The 22,800-nt window shown below is 39.3% G+C and overlaps 1 protein-coding gene across 2 annotated transcripts in view; it reads left to right on the forward strand.

Annotated features, from left to right (window-relative positions):
• Positions 1-22,800, forward strand: part of Khdrbs1 (KH RNA binding domain containing, signal transduction associated 1) — a 40,240-nt gene that overhangs the window by 2,033 nt on the left and 15,407 nt on the right. For both annotated transcript variants that reach the window (XR_002476399.2, XM_021636760.2), the window contains exons 2-8: positions 10,128-10,252; positions 12,700-12,816; positions 14,568-14,714; positions 17,218-17,351; positions 18,888-19,089; positions 19,642-19,709; positions 20,633-20,691. Coding sequence is in view for 1 of the 2 variants with exons in the window: in XM_021636760.2 (XP_021492435.1) it covers positions 10,128-10,252; positions 12,700-12,816; positions 14,568-14,714; positions 17,218-17,351; positions 18,888-19,089; positions 19,642-19,709; positions 20,633-20,691 (852 nt within the window). In the remaining variant the exon portion in view is untranslated. The remainder of the gene's footprint in view (positions 1-10,127; positions 10,253-12,699; positions 12,817-14,567; positions 14,715-17,217; positions 17,352-18,887; positions 19,090-19,641; positions 19,710-20,632; positions 20,692-22,800) is intronic.

The raw sequence follows: 22,800 nt of genomic DNA on the forward strand, positions 1-22,800 counted from the left end.
TTTTTAGTTTGAGACAGGTCTCAAGTTGCTGGGGCTGGGGTGGCACTCACTATGTAGCTAGCTAACTTCTGTTCTTTCTGCCTCTACCTCCACAGTTTGGGAGGTGTGCACCATCAGACTCAGTACAGTGCCTAGGATCAAACAGCATTATACAAACTGATCTTCATCTTCTGGCCATTATCTTTTATATTTATTTTGTACTGGCTTGCAAATAACAAACTACCAAACACTGGGGGAAAGTACCTGTAGACTGAAGACTGTCACTATGATAAAGGTTGAGTTGGTGGTAGTTTTTTTTTTGTTTTTTTTTTTTTCCCTCAAATCTTTATAACCTGTCAAATTAATTGCAGGAAAATTAGTATCGGTTTTAAGATGTTTACTTTGGAAACTGATTCCTAACTAGTTTCTTTATCCTGAGAAACTTAAAAAATCTCAGCAGCTTCATCTGTAAAGTGGCAAGTGTGAATACTGAGTTTTATGTAAAATCAGACCATTAACTTATACTCACTAAATAAAGTGTCACAACAGTTTTCTTCTGATTATATATACCTGTATACACAAGTTATAGTTTGGCCTTCAAGTGCTGGTGGTCATCCTCTTTTAAAAGATGGTTTTCTGGGTTAACAAAAATTTGATTCTCAAATGTTACTTTTAAACTTTGCAGTCACAGTTCTTGTGGTTACTAAGAGAACACTTTGATTAGTATATATTTTTTATGTTAGGCCCTTTTTTTGCCTTTGCCCTTTATTTTGTGCTAGTGTCTTAAGTATGTAGACCAACCAGGCTGGCCTTGAATTTACAGGGATCTGCCATGCTTTTAACTTTTTTCTTTTTTTTTCTTAATGTTTTTATTTTCTGTATATGAAGTGTTTTGCCTATGTGTGTGCGCAGATTGTGTGCCTCTTGCCTGAGGAGGCCAGTAGAGAGCATCAGTTCCCCTGGAAACTGGAACTGAAGATGTGGAGCTTGTGGGTGCTGGAATTTGCGGGTGCTGAGAATTGAGCCTGTGTCTTCTGGTGGAGCAGCCAGTGATCCTCTTAACTGCTGAGCTGTCTCCCCAGCCTCTTTCCCTTAGCTTTTGAAACAGGGTCTCATTTAGCCCAGGTTGTTTTCTAGCTCTGTATGACTCTCTATATGATCTATTCCCCTAGTGCTAGGATTATAGTTGTGTACTACCAATTCTGTTCCAAACTGACATTTCTATTGGAGAAATGGGATTGAGATAAATGTTGGCTTAGTGAGGTTGCCAGCATTGGGATGTATGGAGATTTTTCTTAGTATGCATTTTAATTTATTTATTACTGTTTTTTTGAGGTTTTGCTAAATGGCCTGGTCTGTCCTTGAAATTACTATATATCCCCAGTTGCTTGTAGCAGTGATTCTGGCTCAGGTTTTTCAGTTATGTTGATCTCTCTTTCCTTAATTGGTGACTTAACTCTTGGGTTTTATGCCTTGCACATGCTTGTTTTATAACTTTTTTTTCTTCAGGTGGAGCATGGTAGTACACACTTTAATCCCAGCACTCTTGAGGCACATCTCTGAGTTCCAGGCCAGTAGGGGCTACATAGTGAGACCATGTCTCAAAAACCTTAAAACAACAAAATGTTTATTTGTTTGTATAGGGCAAAGGGGCATGTCATGGGCCCATGGAAGTCAGAATGTCAGGGTATCAGTTCTTCTCTACTGTGCTGATGTAGATCAAAATGGAGCTCAGGTTGGGGTGAGAGATGGCTCAGTGGTTAAAAGCACTTGTTCTTGCAGAGGACCTGGGTTCAATTCCCAGCATCCATATGGTGGCTCGCAGCCATTGGTAACTCAAGTTGTAGGAAATCCAACTCCCTCTTCTGAATTCTGAGGGCACCAGGCATATATGCAATCAAAACACTTATATTATAAAATCTTTAAAAAGATAGAGCTCAGGTCATCTGTCAAGCTTGACATAAAGCAAGCATCTTTACCCTCTGAACCCTCTGACCAGCCCTTAAAAAAACTGACTTTGAGATGCTCTCATTAATTTTTGTCCTTCAGACTGGCTTGGGACTCACTTGATAGCTTAGGCAGGCTATGTACTTTTTATCCTCATACAGAACAGAAACAGACATTCTAGTTCTGGAGCTGCATCCCCAGCCTTTGTTTTACAAGGTCTTAGCAAGTAGCCCAGGCTGCCCTCCAACTTGACTCTTTTTGCCTTCTTCATGAATAAGATTATAGCCATGCCTGTCTCATAATGTGAGGTTTAAGATATTTCTAAATAATTCAGAAAAAGCAAAAACATAAGGAAGATTGAATTTAAGTTGAATTTAAGCTCTAGAAAGGACACATGTAAGGGAAAAAAACCACTATTTCTTGTGCTGGGCAGTGGATTGAGTATATTTAGTTTTTTTTGTTTTTTAATTTATTTTTATTTAGGTGTGTGTGTATGTGTATATAGAGCTGCTTCTTGGAAGCTAGAAGAGGGCATCAGATCCTCTGGAGCTAGAGTTACAGACATTTATATGAACTGCCTGATAGTGGGTGCTGGGAATTGAACCCAGGTCCTCTGGAAAAGCAGTACATGCTCTTAACCACTGAGCCATTTCTCTAGCCCATATTTAACTTTCACAAGGCCTATGAGAAGATAATTTTTTTTTCTTTTCTTTTTGAGACAGGGTTTCTCTGTGAAGTCCTTCTGGCTGTCCTGGAACTTGATCTATAGACCAAGCTGCCCTTGAATTCAGATCCACCTGCCTCTGCCTCTGGATGGCTGAGAATCAGATAATCTTATTACCTTTACAGACAAGGAGATCAAGACACACGATAATAGTTGGCTAAGCTAACAAAATTAGCAGTATAAAAAGGATTTACAATCAATCTACATTTGATTCACACACTTGGCTTTTTTCTCTTGAACAACTAAAAGTTTTTTCTTCACTCCTTCGTTATATACTACCTGCTACAATTTGAATTTTAAAAAGAAAGATCTCATTGAGTGAAATAAGAAAGGTATGAGAAAGTCTAGAGTGCTGGTAAAGAAGTGAAGATGAAGAAGCTGATTTAAAGAACACTAGAGATCAGAGTCTAACACTTAGATAGCCTTATTCTGTGCATCTCTCTTCATTCCCTGAAAAGTGTGAGACCCGACCATGGTTCCTGCTACCACCACACAGCTCTCCCTACTCTTATGCAGTTTATTTTGTATTTATTGTCTTCTGGTGTATTGTGTGTGTGTGTGAGACACACACCTGGGGATGTAGGGGACAGGATCTTTTGCATAGTGGTGACTGTCCTGGAATTCACTGTGTAGACCAGGCTGGCCTCAAACTCACAAGAGATCTAACTGCCTATCTCCTGAGTGGCATTAGCCACCATGCCTGGCTGTAATTATGTGTCAGATACACAATTTGCAATGATCTTTTGTCTCTCTTTTTCACCATTGTTTTCCTCTTTCTTGGAAGGGCGCTTCCCAGAGTGGCCTCATACTTTGTTATAAATTACTTTAATGGGAAACCACTGACAGAATTCTAAGGAGTATACAGTTTTTTTGTTTGTTTGAGAAAGAATGTAGATTTTAAACATAGATTCATTGCTCTTGGCCAAGTTGATACAGCTGTGATGATACAATGCAGATATGCAAAGACAAAGCTGCCTACTCATGTTAGACTTTTTGAATCAGGGAAATTTATGTAAAAATGCCAGTCTGTTAGTATTCTTTACAGTTAGAAAAGTAGACACTGTAAATGACTCAGTAAAAGTCATCAGAAGATCTTTATGCAAATTAGATTTGTGTACCATGTTCTCAGGAGGGAGACTAAAGCTATGGAGAGGACTGTTTTATTAACCTGTTCTTTGCATTTTGTAAACTGATTCCAACTAGATTAGTGTTCTGTCTTGAAGGCTTGTTGGAAGTATGTAAGAGCTTGTGCTTAATGCACAGTAAAGGATTTTCAGGGATTGGAGGGGGGAAAATTTTTTTGCCTTTATAAGTTGAATATAAGATAGGAAGACATTGAAGATGTGTTGCATGGATAGGTTTAAAGCCAAGAAGTAGGACTGAGACTGATGGAGTTTCCACACACTGCTGATAACTGGTGCAGCCACTCTGGATAACAGTTTGACATTTCGTTTGAAAGCAGAACACTCAAATTCCTTAAAGCTCAGCAACAAAACTGGGCCTGTTGCTACAGGCCTGTAATCCCAGGTGCTCAGGAGGCCAAGGCAAATAAATCTCAAGTTCAAGGTGTGTTAGAGCTACAGAGTGCAGGGTTAGCTTGGGAATTTAGTGAGACCTTGTCTCAAAATGAAAATCTGAAAGAAATGGAGCTGTGTATAGTTTAGTGGTAAAATCCTTGCCTGGCATGTGTAAAGCCTTTTCTTTGTGGCTGAGTCTCACAGTGAAGCCCTGGCTAGCCTAGAACTAACAGTAAATCAGTTTGGTTTCATGGTCACACTCCAAGTGCTGAGACTAAAGGCATATGTGCTACTTTGCTAGTGCAGCGTTTTCTTTGAAACAAAATCTTGCTATTTAGTGTAGGCTGTCCTTGAACTTGTGTGTTTGCATAACAGTCTCCTCTTGAGTTAGTACCCCATCTAACTTTAGCATTCTTGAAAAAACAGTAGGGGTGGAAAACAGATTGGTGGTTATTGATGTTCAGGGATGAAAGTGATCAAGCCTATAAATAGGGTAGCATGGAGATGGAAAGATGGCACAGTATTTAAGAGCACTTCTGTTTCTATAGAGGACTTTGGTTTAGTTTGAAGCATCCACATTTTGGCTCATAACTGCCTCTAACTATAGTTCTAGAGGATCTGATGATGCCCTCTTCTGGTCTCCCTGAAAACCAGGCATGCATGAGGTACACATACACACAGGCAGGCAAAATGTAGCTGGAGAATATCTAGGCAGTTGAGCGTTGGTTACTCTTTCAAAGGACCTGAGTTCAATTGTAAGAACCCATTTGGTGGCTCATAGCTGTTGTAATTCCAGATCCCAGGGGCTGCTCTAATGCTTTTTTCTGGTATACCCTCACTAGGCACACAAGTGGTGCATAGATACACATTCATATAAAACAAATATACACATAAGATAAAACATTTTTTAAAATAAAGAGTACATATAAATACAGATTTTCTTCTTTCAAAAATATTAATTTAAAAAGAAAATTTCCTAACTTTAAAGTCATTCTCTAAGGAAAGGATTTGGAAGCCATGATAAATATGCCATAATAAGGGGTTTTACCTATAAGAATTTATCTCTTATAAAAGGATTCCAAACTCAGGCTTTGGGAGGAGCCAGTACCCACATTCTCTCCATTTGCTTTGTTTTATTTTTAAAGACAGGCTCTTTTTTTGTTTTGTTTTGTTTTTTTCTCTGTATAGCCCTGGCTATCCTGGAACTCACTCTGTAGATCAGGCTAGTCTTGACCTCAGAGATCATCCTGACTGCCTCCCAAGAGTTGCGATTAAAGGCAAGTGCTACCACTGCTAGGCCGTTTTTTTCTCCATTCCTAGCTACTATTGTATGCAGTATATTGTGACTTTATATATTTGGAGGGGTAGCCTATAGCTTTCTTCAAATTCTTGAAGGGACCACCCCCCACCCCCCCCAAGAAAAGGTTAAAATGCTAGGTGTTTTTACTTGAAACAGTGTGGCAAATAAAAATTTTGGAGTAGGTTTGTTTGTTTGTCTGTTTTACACAAAAATCATTGTCTTGTTTCTAAAAGATAGCACTAACAGAAAAAGCTCTAAAGGCTGGAAATAATACATGAATGAAGGAAGTAAGGAGATTTCTTTCATCGTGTTTACATATATGTGTGTGTGTCCTGCAGTTATTTAACTACGAATTGCAGTTATTTAGTTTGATGATTATAGAATTCCAGAAATTTAAACAGGAGAAGGGTTGCAGTGGTCAGAAGTATGAGCCAAGCGCACCTAGAGTCTAGAGAGTCTAGAGGATGACATAATTGTATTCTTTGGCGCTAATACCTTTGTATGAATGCTGAAGTGTTCTACCATTGGACTCTATACTCTGTTCTTTTTACAGGTTTTTTTTCTTTTTCTTTTTTCCCTCTTTTTTTTTTTTTTTTTTGAGACAGGGTTTCTCTGGAACTCACTCTGTAGACCTGGCTGGCCTGAAACTCTTAAGATCTACCACAGGCAGGCACCACCACAGCCCAGCCCAGCTCTGTTTACTTTTTTATTTTGAGACCAGATCACCTTGTTCCAACTTTCTGAAGGCTTGAACCAATAAATTCTGTTCATATATTTTTCCAGGCTTATCCAATATTAACCTTTTGTATGCATTCTTTTTTTTTTATTCTCTTTGGTTTTTTGTGGGGTTGGGGGTCATGTAGTTTTAGGCAGGGTCTCATAGCCCAGGTTGACCTTGAACTTCTGATCTTTGTACCTCCCAAGTGCTGGGGTTATAGACATGGGTCAATAAGCATTGCTCAGCTTATCCTATGTTAGAAGGTCACACTTACAATGTCTGCCCCTCACAATGTGTGTTGTAGCTTGGTATGCATGAGAGTGTACATCCAAAGCCTTGTCCTCTGGAGGGTACAGCAGGGAGAGTGTGTCACCTAGGTGAGCCCCTCCCCTTTGTAAACAAATAGAAACCCTGTTCTTTTTTTTCTAGGAATCATTAAATAATCCTAATTTTTGGGAAGCTTACAGGGGACAAAAGGGAGAAAAATTAGAAAAAATACTTTTTTTTTTTTTAAAAAAGCCTTAAGGTTAATTGCATTTACTATGGCAAAAACAGTGAGTTGGTGCAAGTATTGTCTCATTAGTTTGGTGGCGAATTCCATAACTCTGAATTCAGGTTTCTTTGCCCATTAAGTGGGCATAGTCTTGGTCATAATGAGTAATCCAAAACTCCTGACAAATCAGACACTTGGATAAGATAGGAGAAGTTATAATTGCCAGGCCAACAAACAGATGGGTCACATCTCTGTGTTGTTTATACCTTAGCTTTTCTTTTTTTGGCTCTTGGGACTTTGAAGGTCTCCAGAGGCCCATGCAAACATCATTTGAGTGAGTCAGTTATAGAAATGTTGTTTAGAAAGTGCTTTTGCCTGAGGGTAAGATATCTTCTTAGTTCTTTATCTGCTTTTTAAAAAACAAGTTCTTGATATGTCTCAGATTGGCTCTGAACCCACAGAAGTCCTTGAGTGCTAGGATTACAGGCATATGCTACCACATTTGGTTTAGGGTAAGCCATGGGAAGCTTCCTTTTTAAATTATTTTCTTTCTTTTTGGGGGGAGGGCAAAAACTGTGTGCATAGCTGCCCTGAAACTCACTCTATAGATCCCTGGCCTCTGCTTCCCAAGTGCTGAGATTAAGGGTTTGTGCTCCCTCACTAGGTATAAATTGTAGTTCTACAAACTTTTTAAAAATTAGTACTTCCTTTGCTAAAGTGTCCTCTGTTCTCCACTAAGAGAGCATAGGAAAGATGTGAGATTTGAAGTTAGAAAATGCCTAGTGTTTTTGTTTTTTTTGTTTTTGTTTTTTGTTTTTAGATTTATGTGTATGAGTGTCATGCTTACATTTATATGTGCATCAAGTGTTTGCCTGGCGTGCATGGAGACCAAAAACTCACTTGGGTTCTCTGGAACTGGAGTTGAAGGTGGTTGTGAGCTGCCAGGTGGGGACTGGGACCTGAACCACTGTTCTGTACAAGAGCAGCGCATGCTCTTAACCACTGAGCCGTATCTTTAGCCCCAAGCCTATGTTTTAGTCCGCTTTCTGCCATGTTAGCAGTTTGCGACCTAGATGTAATTTTATTTTGTTTTTGAGACAGGGTTTCTCTGTGTAGACTTAGCTGTCCTGGGCTCACTTTGTAGACCAGGTTGGCCTCGAACTCAGAGATCCGCCTGCCTCTGTCTCCCAAGTGCTGGGATTACAGGTGTGTGCCACCACCACCCAGTTATGACCTAGACGTAATTAACTGCTCCAGTTTTAATTTCTTGGTTATAAAATAGGGATATATACTAACAACTCTACTGAGTTGTTTTTGAGGGGAAATCAGATAGTATTTGTTACGGTATTCTCTTGTGAATATGCCAGATGAGCCTTGGTGAAGGCTCAGGTTTGCTAGTCATTCTGACTCCTTTGCATGCATGTATGGAAGCCAGATAATGTCTGGTTTCTTCCTCAGTTCTTCTCCACCTGTTTATTATTTGTTTAAACTTTTACTTGCTATCTTATTTCTTAAGATAGTCTCTCACAGCACCTGGAGCTCACTGTTTAGACTGCTGGCCAGCAAACCCAGGGATTCACTGTCTCTACAATGCCAGAGTCTAGGTTACAGGGAGCACTTACCACTTTCTGTGTTTTTTTTTTTTTTGGGGGGGGGGTTATATTCATAATAATATGAATATATTATAAATAATATAATTATAATATAAATATATTAATATGAATCTTTGTGTAGTAAGCACAGATGGCTCAGACATATCCTTAGCTCTACTCCAAGCTGAAGTTTTATTTCATTGATCGCCATTCTTTGAATTCTTTAAAATGGTTGGTATTCTTTTAAAAGTTGTGGAACAGTAGGAAAAGGATTCCGAGAACCAATAACTAGTAGAAAATGCAGTGGAGTAATTCTGTGTCATAGGTAGGCCCTAAATTTATAGGGTACTTTATATTGCATATAAACAAACCTTAATACCATCGGTTTGCAAATCCAGCTTTTGAGTCTTTTTGTACTGTAACTGAAGTTTCTGCAAAGTGGCATACGCTACAGCTGAAGGGCCTAACTATATATCTCAGTAGTTGAGAAATACCAGAGGAGCCCTGTACTTAAGCAGGAGCCTCCTGGTTGGCTCCTAAAAGCAGGGACCACAGGCAGACACTTTTATCCCTCATAGTTAGTCTTTCCTTATAGGTTGATTTTGCTTGTATTTTGTAAATGAGAAAACAAATATGCAGAACAGTTACATAACTTTCTAACATGACAACTACTGATGTGTGACAGGGTAAGAATAGGATCTTTCAAACTCCTCAGTTTAAAAGGAAGGAAACTTCCCTAAGAAAAACAAAAAACTGTCTAAGAAAAACAAAAACACTATTGCTATAATGAAATGGTAATGGACCTGTCTTTTTTATTTTTTTTAATATTTTTATTTATTTAATTTTATTCAGTGTGCATTAGTGTGAAGATTTCAGATCGCTTGGAATTGGCATTATAGACAGTTGTGAGCTGCCATGTGGGTGCTGGGAATTGAACCCAGGTCCTTTGGAAGAGCAGGCAGTGCTCTTAACCACTGAGAGCCACTGACAGCCCAGACCTGTCTTTAAATGTTAGTTTTTGTTCCTTTATTGGGAAACTTCTCTTTCTTCAGTTGGTCAGGTAAAACAGTAGGAGCAGAGAAGGAACAAAGAAATCTGTAATATGCTGTGATGAATTAGCTGCAAACAGCCCAGCTTTTTATAAAAAGATTTTTTGGGTTGTTTTCATTTTTATATGTGTTTGTCAGTGCCTATGCAGTACAGAAGACTGTTTTGGATCCTGGAGCGTTAGAGGCGGCTGAAAGTCACTCTGCTGTGGGTACTGAGCTCAGGATTTCTGGAAGCGCAGTGTGGGCTTCTAATAGCTGAGATATCTCTCTAATCTTCTTTGCATTTTTTTTTCTTGCTGAAGATTTTTATTTGTTCAAATTTTTTAAATCCCTTTTTACCGTCTCACTGAATTAATTTAAATGTATATATATATTTTGTTGTTGTTGTTGTTGTTGTTTGTTTTTTTTTTTTGTTTTTTTTTTAGATGGGTTTCTCTGTGTAGCCCTGGCTATCCTAAAACTAGCTCTGTAAACCAGGCTGGCCCGGAACTCAGAGATCCACCTGCCTCTGCCTCCTGAGTGCTGGGTTTAAAGGTGTCTGTCACCATGCATGGCCAGTGCATGGACTCTTAAGTCAAGAAACATGTGAATGGATGGCACAGACACTTCAGATGAGGGTGGGAAGCAGGTTCCATAGCCAACCTCTTACCATTTTGGGTGCCACACCCAGTGTATCTAAAATTAGTATATTCATCTGAACTGAACTGCTTGGTCTTTTTATCCAGTACTCCACAATACTGCTTTAAGCAGTCTTGCCGGATTCCTTTATTTACAAGTAAAAAAATTAAATTCTGTTTTTCTTATTCAGAAATTGAGAAGATTCAGAAGGGAGAGTCAAAAAAAGACGACGAGGAGAATTACTTGGATTTATTTTCTCATAAGAACATGAAGCTAAAAGAACGGGTACTGATACCCGTCAAGCAGTATCCAAAGGTAAATGTAAAAGTGGCTCAATTTTGTGAGTTAATATTGTAGATTGGTGGGGCTGGAGAGATGGCTCAGAGGTTAAGAGCACTGGCTGCTCTTGCAGAGGTCATGAGTTCAATTCCCAGCAACCACATGGTGGTTCACAACCATCTAAAATGAAATCTGGTGCCCTCTTCTGGCGTGCAGATGTATATGCAAGCACAACATTCTATACATAATAAATAAATCTTAAAAAAAAATATTGTAGATTGGTGTGTTGTTGCCTGTGATAAAGACATGGGATGGCCATGCATCCACCTGTAAAGATTACCTGTGTTTGAAGTACCTGTTTCTAGAAGTTAAAAAATATCAAAAGTCCATACTAACAGCATAGTTTTAGTCAAGAAAGAAGTACAGTTACAAAGGAGAGCAACAGAACCAGAAAATTTGAACACGGGGTCTTCCCAGAGACTCATACTCCAACCAAGTACCAGGCATGGAGATAACCTAGAACCCCTGCACAGATGTAGCCCATGGCAGTTTAGTGTCCAAGTGGGTTCTATAGTAATGGGAAGAGGAGGGACTCCTCTGACATAATCTGATTGGCCTGCTCTTTGATCACCTCCCCGTGAGGGGGGAACAGCCTTACCAGGCCACAGAAGAAGACAATGCAGCCACTCCTGATGTGATCTAATAGACTAAGATCAGAAGGAAGGAGAGGAGGACCTCCCCTATCAGTGGACTTGGGGAGGGGCATGCATGAAGAAGGGGGAGAGAGGGTGGGACGGGGAAGGAAGGAGGGAGGGGCTTATGGGGGGAATACAAAGTGAATAAAGTGTAATTAATAAAAAAAATAGAATAAAATTATACATAAAAAATGAGGAACACATGTATTTCATCAGTATGCAATTTGCTTTTATCTTTAATAAATGGTACATGCCCAAAAGAAAAGAAAAACACTCCTCTTTTATTTTGCATTCTGATGAAGCTTATGAAAGATTAGTATTGTTTCTTTTAATTTACCTGTGAATATGTTTCATTCTAAAGTATTTGTTACTCATTAAGAATATTTTTGAAGACTTTACTTCTGTAAAAGAAAAACAAGATGAGTTTAGTACTCTATTTCTTTTAGGCTCAATTTTAATAAATCATATTTTCCAGATTAAAAAGAAAAAGAAGTACAGTTACTTTTAGTAATCAAAACTAATTACTTTTTCATATGTTTTGCTCAGGCTTTAGGCCCAAAGTAAAATTCTGGATCCCTGAAGCATTGCTCTTTGTCAAAAGATTGACTTAGAATTTATCTTACTTTATGCACACATCTAAGTGCCTGCATGTATATTATATGTGCACCATGTAGGTGCCCTGTGCTTAAGGAAGCCAAGAGAGTGTAAGAACCTTCTGGAACTGGGGCTACACGTTGTTGTGAATCCGATTGTGGGTGCTGGAACAGAACCTAATCTTCACCAAGAGCAACAAGTAATGTTACCTCAACAAGCCATTTTTCTGCCCTTGACTTACAGTTTAAGTCAAATAAAATACAACACATATCCTCAAATGGGATGAACTTTATTTAATGCATATGAATATTTTGTTGTATGTATGTATGTGCAACATGTGTGGGCAGTGCCTGAAGAAGGCAGAAGGAAGTGTAGGATCCATTGGAAATGGAATCACAGATGATTATAAGCTACCATGTGGGTGCTAGGAATCCAACCCAGGCCTTCTGGAAGAGCAGCAAGTGTTCTTAACCCCTGAGCCATCTCTCCAGCCTTTTAGAATTTGCTTTTAAAGAAGCTGCTTTTGCCATGTAGTGGTGGCACACACCTTTAATCTGGAGACAGCAGGTAGACCTCTGATTTTGGGGACAGCCAGGACTATACAGAGGAACCTTGACTCGAAAAAAAACAAGAAAAGGTAGGTGCTTTGGGCTAAAAATTCTTGCCCACCCGAAGGCTTGAATTTGACTTATGGAACCCACATGGTAAAGAACTAACTTAAAAGTGTTTCATCTTCCTCCTTTTTAAAGGAGAGTAGCTAGCAGTCAGTTTACCATACAGGCTACCAACAGGTACAGCATTTGTTCTTTCTAACTCAGAACAGGTGCTCTTATGTGCAGTGTGAGTCTGAACCTAAGAAAAGTATGCATTTTAAAACATTATATAACGGTATTAAGAGTTGCAGTGACTTTTGAAAGACTACCAGTCTTTATCAGGAAATCCAAAGTCTGGTCTAGGAACTGCCACTTCTAGTTACAGGCTTAAGGGTAATCACTCATTGCTACAGCCAAAGCTACACAGTGAGACATTGTCTCACCCCTCCTAACTCCACCTTTTGGGTAAAATGGGGATTTCATGTGTTTCTATATAAAGATTCTTACTTTATAGGGCTGTTGAGGATCAAATGGCATGTTAAAAGTTTAAATTTTATAGAGGCATGTGTATTTAGAATTCTGTTTTTCAATTTTCTGTCAGTTTAATTTCGTGGGGAAGATTCTTGGACCACAAGGAAATACAATCAAAAGACTGCAGGAAGAGACTGGTGCAAAGATCTCTGTCTTAGGGAAGGGTTCAATGAGAGACAAAGCCAAGGTAAGTTCATAATAGTGAGGCAAAATAAAATCCTAATGCTATCTAGTTGCCCAGTGTCTGATATGGATGTTTTATGTAAGCAAACATTTGGGGATTTGTTTAGGGGTGGAGTTGGGAGAGGTTTGGACAATATCTCACCTGGAACTTGGTATATAAACCATGTTGCTCTCAAACAAAGTTCTGCCTGTCTCTGCCTTCCACATGCTGGCATTAAAAATATGTACCACCGTGTCCCCAGCATGCAAACGTGAGTGCTGTAAGCTTTCCTTGCACCTAAGCACTCATTGGCAATATTGGGAAGAGTCTAGGTACATCCTAATGATTTCCCTTTTTTTTTGTTTTTTTAAGATTTATTTTATTCTTAACCACCATGTGGCTGCTCTGGAAGAGCAGCCAGCGCTCGTAACCTCTGAGCCGTCTCTCCAACCCTCCCTTTTTCTTTTTTAAAGATGTTTTTATTTGATGTATATGGTCTGCATGTACATCTGCGTACCAGAAGGGGGCATTGGATCCCATAGGACTATAGTTATAAATTGTTAGAAGTTGCTATGTCGGTGCTGGGACTTCAACTCAGGACTTCTGGAGGAACAGCCAGTGCTCTTAACTGCTAAGCTATCTCTCCAGATTGTTTTGTTTTTTGTTTTTCCTTTTGGCTGTGCTGTATTATGATACCATTAGATAACATGGTTAGCTTTGGTAAACCTACCTCTGAAAACTTGAAATGAGAACTGGGTGTATTAAACCTAACCAGATTGAAGACACTAAAATGTGAACAGCTCACCCCATTTTCCAGTGACAGGAAGTAATGAGACCAGTGATGTTAAGTGCTGGTTAGTTTGGGGTTTGATTTCTAGCCAACAGGAATGTGAGACCTGATAAAAGAGTAGATTCCAATAGTAAACATGATTTATATGGACAAAGAGAACCTACTTTCAGAAGTTTTCTTCTTTTCCACTCCACAACACCTTACACAGTCTGCTATTAGTTGGCATAAAAATTTCTACCACATATAATGGTTTTTCTTTCTTGGGTCAGCTTTTTAGATAAGACTTACCTGATAAATCTAGAAATTTGTTAGATGTTGTTTTCTTAGTCTTTTTCTGTTGTCCTTTAACATTTTTCACTAGATGTATAGAATGCTTCTGCTGAAGTATGTTATTTTAGTTAGTGAGATTTGTAAGACATTTTCTTCACTGCTCTGACTTTGTTCCTCCCTTGGAATTCCTAGACAGTAAAAACATATCACCAGGGTTGATGGTAATAACGAGCTCTAATGGGTTTAAAAACTTGGCCATAAACATGGGCGTGCATGCACTAAGTACTGAGCAAACAAGTGTTGATCTGAATAGGTGTAATGTTTTATTCCTAATTCACTACAGTGAATGCTTCAGTGGCTTAAGGGAAGGGTTAACCAAGTATAGTTTTAGTGGGTAGTGTAAGTTAGCTTCTAGGACTTGCATTACTTCCTTTAACTTTACTTCCTTTAAGAGTTCATTTTTTCTTAGCCAGGCATGGTGGCCCACGCCTTTAATCTCAGCACACAGGAGGCGGAGGCAGGTGCCTGGTCTACAAAGGAAGTCCAGGACAGTCAGGGCTCTGTTTATACACAGAAACTCTGTCTCAAAAACACCCAAGAGTTGTGTTTGTTTGTTTTTACATATTTTTTATTGCTCTCTTTTTGGCCTAGAGGTAAAAGTATTGCTTTCTTTTAGTTTGTGTATAATTTGATGTTTCTTTGCATTTTCTTATAGGAGGAAGAGTTGCGCAAGGGTGGAGACCCCAAATATGCCCATTTAAATATGGATCTGCATGTCTTCATTGAAGTCTTTGGACCACCATGTGAGGCTTATGCTCTTATGGCCCACGCCATGGAGGAAGTCAAGAAATTCCTAGTACCAGTAAGGAAATGCATACTCTTTATCTTCTAAGGAAGGGAGAAAATAGGATAGCTGTTTTGAAGGCTGGGGTTCTTAACTAGAGTCAGTGCTTTGTTAACTTTCCCAAAGTTTTCCCACTGCTATTTATACCTCATTCTCAAAGCACTGTGCTCCAGGGTGTCCTTGTTTACTGTGACTTCATTAATGTGTACTGATATCTGCTGTCAGTCTCCTGGGTCTCCAGTGTGTTAGTAGTCTGTTTAACAAAGATTTAATAATGTCTTTGTTTAGTAGTATTCTGGTGCTACTGCGGAACCAGGAGGCGGTATTAGGAAAAAGTTACTTAACTACTTATATTTGTGTGCTAGCTAGACTCTTGAATCTAGACTTGACTACAGGAAGCTTATGGCATCCAGTATTAATAAATTAATTTCTAATGTGGTACACCGAAGGGTTCGTCTGATAGAGTTTTTATTGAGAGTCTGACTTAGGAGAGGTGCATAATATAGGCATGACTATTGATGGCATGTAATTTTCTTTTTTTATTGTTTATTTGAGACAGGGTCTCACTGTGTATCCCTACTTGGCCTGGAACTCATTATGTAGACCAGGCTGGTCTCCATCTTACAGAGATTTATCTGCCTCTGCCTCCCAAGTACTGGGATTAAAGATGTGTTCCACCATGCCTATAAAATGGTATGTAATTCTCATTATAGAACAGGTTAAGTATCAGTTATCTTAACTGTTCTGAAATGTTTGGGGATACCCCTCCCTCCAGATTTGGGAGTTTTTCCAAATTTACAATGAGGTATCTGGAGTCTAGGACTCCAGTCTAAATATAGCACTTTTTTATTTATTTTGTTGAGAACCTTTCATGTTGTCCAGGCTGGCCTTGAATTTGCTGTGTGTCTGAGGGTATCCTTGAATTCTTTGATCTTCATACCTCTCAGTTGCTATTATTACAGGCGTTTACTGCCATACCTAATTTTCTGTGTTGTTAGGGATCTAACGGAAGGTTTGTTCATGCATGTTAGGCAAGCACTCTACCAATTAAGCTATGTCTCCAGCCCTCCAAAATTCATTTATATTCATTAAATACTTTATAGTAGAGTAAAATTTATCCTAATTGACAAATACGATAGTTGGAGACGCCTGAGCAATGAGCTCTGGGTATTGGTTCTTGACTCTTGTCTAAATAGCAATGACCTATAAGGGTGAAGAAAGTGGAGAGTTGTGGGGGACATTGCTCTACTAACTGTCATATTTAAAGCAGTATTCAAGATACATAAAAATACATCTGGGAGTAAGATTGAATGTTTCTTGTGAGAAATGGGAAGAGTGCATGTTCTGCAAATGAGTAAAAAGCATTTGACTAAGAAGCAGAAGAATCTGGGTTCAATCCCCACAACTCCTGTATAGATAGAGATTTCACAAAGTTTGTTTGTTTGTGTCTGTGTAGCCTTGGCTGTCCTGGACTCGCTTTGTTGACCGAGCTGGCATCGAACTCATAGTGATCTGCTTACCTCTGCCTCTTGACTGCTGGGATTAAAGGTGTGAGCCACCACTCCTGGCACCACAAAGTTTTCTTCTGACATCCACACGTGATGTGCCATGTCCATGTCACACAGTAGCTATTGAAGATCTCAATCTATGAGAAAGACAAACATAAAATGGCATTTAATGCCTGAGTAGTGAGAACAACGTGGTGTTTGAGGTAACGAGATATGGTTTGGCAACAACAAAAAAGAGGATCTCCCCTTTCCTCCCTTTTGTGGCTACACTGAGACTTGTACTCAGGGCTTTGTGTGCAGAATTGACATACTTTTTACCACCTACTTATATCCCTAGCCTTTTAGTGTGTCTTGTAAGGGAAATCTTGGTAGGGTCATTTTGACTATTAAACTTAAAAATCCATACAAAGCTTATTATATAGCACCCAATGCATATAGCTTCATTAATGTTAGTGGCTTCTATTATTGTAAGAAAAGTAACTTCGAAAATGTATTTATTAGGCTATTCCAGTCACTGAGCTTGTTTGGACAAAGTTTTGTGTGTGTGTATCTACCTGGCTCTCTGTCTTATCTGTGAGTGTGTGTAAAGGAAGTAATCAAAGGAGAGAGAGAGTCAGGAACTACTTGCTGAAGAACCTCATTTATTAGTGAGGAGGGTCTGCTCTCAAGATCCTCAGAGAAGTGACAGAATAATTTGGCTTCAGAGAGTTAATTACTTGACTTGAGACCTCATCTAGGCTTTCAAGGCTCTTCTTTTTGGGAGTGGTATTTTTGAGACATTTCATTTCATTGTGTAGTGCTGGCTATCCTAGAACTCAAAACTATGTAGACCAGGCTGGCCTCGATCTCATAGAGATCTGCTTGTGTCTGCTTCCAGGAGTGCTGGGATCAAAGATATGTGCCACTATTCCCAGCTTCAAGGCTGTTCTTTAGATCCAAGGCTTGTGGGGCCATGTGAATTTTAGAAGATGGAGCATATGTTACACATATTATTTGTTGTCTTTAATTCCCAGGATATGATGGATGATATCTGCCAGGAGCAATTTCTAGAATTGTCCTACTTAAATGGAGTTCCTGAACCCTCTCGTGGTCGTGGGGTGCCTGTGAGAGGACGAGGAGCTGCCCCTCCTCCTCCACCTGTTCCCAGGTAAAATAGTTTAAAAGGAGATATAAATTTGACTGCTTGTAGTCTCTTACCTCTAACTCAGGAGTAGTCATGGGGTTTGAATGGTACATCAAGTTTAGAATTCTAGGTCTTAACAGTTTGACTGTAATCAAGTGTTGCAGTCTTACTGAAATTTTGGGGATTTTAATTTTGGATAGTCTGAGCATTTTTTTTTTAAAGATTTATTTTTATTTATTATTTATACATTATTCTGCCTGCATGCATACCTACACACCAGAAGAGGGCACCAAATGTCATTATAGATGGTTGTGAGCCACCATGTGGTTGCTGGGAATTGATCTCAGGACCTTTGGGAGAACAGCCAGTGCTCTTAACCTCTGAGCCATCTCTCCAGCCCCCTAGTCCGAGCATTTAAAAAAAAAAAAAAAAGCTGTGTTTTAGCTTTGGTGGCGTGTGCGTGTGTGTGTGTGTGTGTGTGTGTGTATGTGTGTGAAGGACAGTATAGTAGGAGTCCTTTTGTGGGTTTTGGGATTGAACTCAGGTTGTCAGTCTTAATCAGCTGCTGTGCTTACCCACTAAGTCATCTCATTCATTGGCACACTCCCAGTTCGTTCTTTTTTTTTTTTTTTTTTTTTATGATTCTTACTATGGGGGCTGGAGAGATAGCTCATAGGTTAAGAGCACTGCTTGCTCTTCCAGAGGTCCTGAGTTCAATTCCCAGCAATGACATGGTGGCTCACAACTATCTATAATAAGTTTGGTGCCCTCTTCTGGTGTGAAGGCATACATGCAGGCAGAACGCTATATACGTAACAAATAAGTGTTAAAAGAAAAAAAAGACTCACTGTGTAGCCCTGGTTGACCTGGAACTTGTTAAATGTTAAATAGACCAGGCTAATCTGAAACTTCCCAGGTGCTGTGACTAAAGTCATAAGCCATCAAACCTGGCATATGATATGGCTTCAGAATTTTACCTTTTGTGCTGAACATTTATTTTAATATTTTGACAGTCTAGACATGCCTGACGTGGTATGATCCTCAATTGAGCCCACAGAATCTCCTAGTTTAGTTCCCTTATGTGTATTTTTCTATGCTTTAAAGTCTGTTTTAGGGTTGGAGATGTGCCTCAGTTGGTAGCATGCTTGTGTAGCATGCGTAAATCTCCAGGATTTTATCCTAGCACTGCACAAACCAGTGTATGGTGACACAGAATTATAATCCTAGCACCAAGGACATAAAGGCTAGAAGTACAAAGTTTTCCTTGGCTACATAGTGAGTTCAACCCTGCCTCAAAAAGAAAAAGGCCGGCCGAGGTGGTGCATGCCTGTAATCCAGGAGGCAGAGGCTAGCAGATTGCTGAGTTCAAGGCCAGTCTAGTCTACAAAGAAAGTCTACAGCCAAGGTTACACAGAGAAACCCTGTCTCGAGAAAACAAAAAAAAAAAGAAAGAGAAAGAAAAATATAAAATCATCCTAGCTCCAGAATTTATGAACAACCCTTAGATGAATATGGACTGATTACTAAAATCTCAAATTAATATAAATTTTCTTTTTATAGAGGTCGTGGTGTTGGACCTCCTCGAGGGGCTTTGGTTCGTGGAACCCCAGTGAGAGGCTCTATCACCAGAGGTGCCACTGTGACTCGAGGAGTGCCACCCCCACCTACTGTGAGGGGTGCTCCTACACCAAGAGCTCGGACAGCAGGCATCCAGAGAATACCTTTGCCTCCACCACCTGCACCAGAAACATATGAAGATTATGTAAGAATGTTTTGAACAGTATATCATTTCTTCCATACCTAGGTTGACAGAGAAAGTTGAGGGATAAAGAGTATTATTCATGTTTGTAGATAGAAAACATTGCTTTAAGATTTGGAATCTGTGGCCAGGTGTGGTGATACCATTAATCTCAGCAGATCTCTTGAGTTCAAGGTCAGCCTGGTCTACAGATCGAGTCTAGGACAGCCAAGACTGCTACCTAGAGACACCCTCTGTCAAAATAACAATAACAAAAAAGCTGTGGACTCTATATTCTGTTCAGTTGATTTTTGACTGTGAGATAATTTTTCTTCTATATTAGGCATTATTACTAACTATTTGTAAGTTAAATGAGAACTATGAGAACTAAGCTGTGATTCAACAAAGAATTTTACTAGGAGATTGTAATACTAAAACATAGTTGAGTTTTGTCTTTAGAAATTTTTCATGGCCTGTTCATTCAGAAACCTATGATCTTCTCCCCCTCCCCCCCAATAGGTTATAATTACCTTCTCTCTTCTATGCAGTTCTGACCTTCTAACTTATTTGTTTCAGGGATATGATGATACATATGCAGAGCAGAGTTATGAAGGATATGAAGGCTATTATAGCCAGAGCCAAGGGTGAGTCAGCACTATGTCATGTACTGTGTAGTGTCCTAGGTGGATGGTGGATGGACTTGGAGGAGCTAAAGATTTGGGCAAATATCAACCTAAGGAGTCTCTCTTAACACTTTGAAGGTATCTCTTCTGCTTTTGATGACTTGCAGGCATATCCGTGGGCCTGCAAATTTGGATAACTGAATTTTATATTTATAGTTTAGGTCTGAAGCTAATTGTTGAAAAATTCCTGAGCTATGAATAACTACATAGGAACAAAGAGAAAAATACCATTAAATAATTTATTAAGAAATATTATGCTCAGGTCTGAGACAAAGGAGCTAAGTTGGTAGAATGCTTGCCTAGCATGTATGAAGTCCTGAGTTTGACCTCAGCAAGGGACCAGGTGTTCAAGAACTGCCTGAAATACCGAAGCCTTTCTCTCGCGATAGTCAACTCATCCCGCCCACATTGCAGACACCTATGATTTTAAGAACGAGCTATAAGTTTAACCTACGGTTTGTTTTAATTTATCTTAAAGCACAGCTTTGAATATGTGTATATATGTATTTTGCCTGTGATTACTTGGAAAAGAATCTCAGACCTTTGTAATAGGCACAAAACAGGCCTTTTCCTGTTCTCTTATGGCAAGCTATATGAATACATACATTATTATATTTTAAGAATCTCTCAATTTAGATTGTGGTTTTATACATTAAATTGTATGATCTGTTTTTTCCTTTTTTCCCTTTGCTATTCTTAAACAGACTTCTTGGTAAATACATGGTTTATGTGTTTTGTAACTATTGGTATTGTTAGGGATGGGACAAAACAAATATTTCCCCTGTTTTATAGATAATAAAATGTCTGAGATGTGGAATATTGAAAAAATGGTAAAACTAAAGCTTTTTTTTTTTTTTTTTAATGTTCTATTTTTGGCTTTCCAGGGAGTCAGAATATTATGACTATGGACATGGGGAGGTTCAAGATTCTTATGAAGCCTATGGTATGTTTTTATTTCTTTTTTTAATGATTTATTTAGTTTTATTTTATGTGCATTGGTATTTTGCCTGCATGTATATTTATCTGTATGAGGGTGTCAGATCCCCTGGAACCGGAGTTACAAACAACTGTGAGCTGCCATGTGCACTGGGAATGGAACCTAGGTCCTTTGGAAGAGCAGCCAGTGCTGTTAACTGCTGAGCCATCTCTCTAGCCCTGTTTTTTATTTTTATGGTAGGGTAAAATGTGCAAGTAAGTGTCTGGAAAAACACTGGTTGATGGATTCTTGGGAGTCAGGCAGTCACATAACTAAGGAGAAGCCTTTAGAAGACTGCTCTGTCGGTAGAAGTGACTTTTCGGAGCATGTGTGTCTCAGGGGCTCAGATCTCCTGTAGTGGACTGCTGTGCTTCTCAGATGAACCAACTGGTTTTGTTAGGTAGGCCGTGCCTAACCCAGAGCTGCTGATATATTGGCCATGTTGATAAATAATAAGAACTTCCTTGTCTAGCTCTTTTCCTGCCCCTCCCTTATTTTAAGAAAAAAAAAATTTTTTTTAAAGAGTCAGAAATCACTGAAAATATTTCAGAAGAAAATGGCAGCTAAAAGCAGCATATTACAACCAATTAGAAGGAAAAAAATAGTACCTGTTAGAATCAAATCAGAGGCTTTCGAGGGTGGAGCTGAGTCATATCAGTGGTAGCACCAAGCTTCCTCCTCATTGGGAGACATCTCAAGTCAAGTTTCTTCCTTTTTAAAAAATTTATATTTGTTTTGTCTCACATACTACAGTCTGGTCTTAATTATGCAGCTGATGATGACCTTGATTTTCTGATTCTTCTACTAGAATTACAGCGTGTCTGGCTTTCTGTGGTACCTAGGGATGGAACTCAGGACTTGTTGCTGGACAAGTAGGCTATCCACTGAGCCCTTCCCCAATCCTCAGCTCCGTTATTGATCCCATAGAGTAGCTCAGGCTGGGAAGGTAGCAAAACACAGCTGCCTTTCCTGATTGAAAACACGTTTCACGTGTGTCCTTAAGAGCTGAGTATGGCGTTCTGTTAATGACTCTGAGGATAAGTCATGTAGCACTTACACAGAGAAAGCAGCCTTTCTCATAACTCATTGGCATGATACATCCAGTCAGTTCCTGGCCACTCCCACCCCCCAAAAAAACCTTTTTTTTTTTTTTTTAAACCAGTTTTAGGTAAAAAGCATTGCAGTGTGGCCATCGTAACATTGCTTTGGTCCACTCATGTGTCACTGTTTCAGGACATGGGGTGATTGTAGCTCAGTAGTTTCCTCTTATCAGTGAGGCATGATAAAAGATCATGCCACTGTGTATTTGGCAAAACTGCATTTCTGTTTTGTTGGGAAAAAAGACTGAACTATAGAGGCTGAAAGCTAGCATGGCGGCGCATGAATGGAATCATAGCAGTTGGGAAGTAGAGGCAGAATGATCAGAAACTCAAGGTCATTGTGTACCATGTACCAAATTGGAGAGCAGCGTGGGCTACAAGAGATCCTGGTTCAAAAACAGAGAGAGATGCACTTTATCACAGGCACTTAGTCTAAGAGTGTGAGTTTGAAACCAGGTTAAGCTACATAATGAGTTCACGTCTATCCTAAGATGAGATACACAGTGAGCCCCTGCCTTTAAAAATAGAGAGCAGGCTATTCTCATGTTCCTGATATTCTGTTGCCATTATCATTATGTTCTGGTATTTGCCTATCTAGAGAGAATTAGAAAAATAAACTTCTTGGCATCCAAGGAGCAGCTTGTGAAATGGATGAGTCTTGCATATTCTGCTAGGAGCATAAGTAGAAGTCTAAGTTTAAGCACAGTTTCTCTTCCTAAGAGGTCATGGATAGAAGTAAGTGATCATCTCAGGCTTTCCTGCCACAAAGGAAAACCTTTTTGAGAATGTTGGCTGGCTTGTCAGTGCTGGGCATGAAAAAGGAAATAAGAAATTCACAACAGTTACATAATGCAGCATTTGATTATACTTGTATTCTCTAGGGTTTGAGTACCATGTTGTGGGTGGAGGGTCTCATTTAATTTGGCCTTTGTTTGCATCTGGGCAATCAGAGTACATTTTTCCACAGGGAAACCTG

The sequence above is a fragment of the Meriones unguiculatus genome, chromosome 3 (genome assembly GCF_030254825.1).
Source record: "Meriones unguiculatus strain TT.TT164.6M chromosome 3, Bangor_MerUng_6.1, whole genome shotgun sequence".
Taxonomy (NCBI): Eukaryota; Metazoa; Chordata; class Mammalia; order Rodentia; family Muridae; genus Meriones; species Meriones unguiculatus.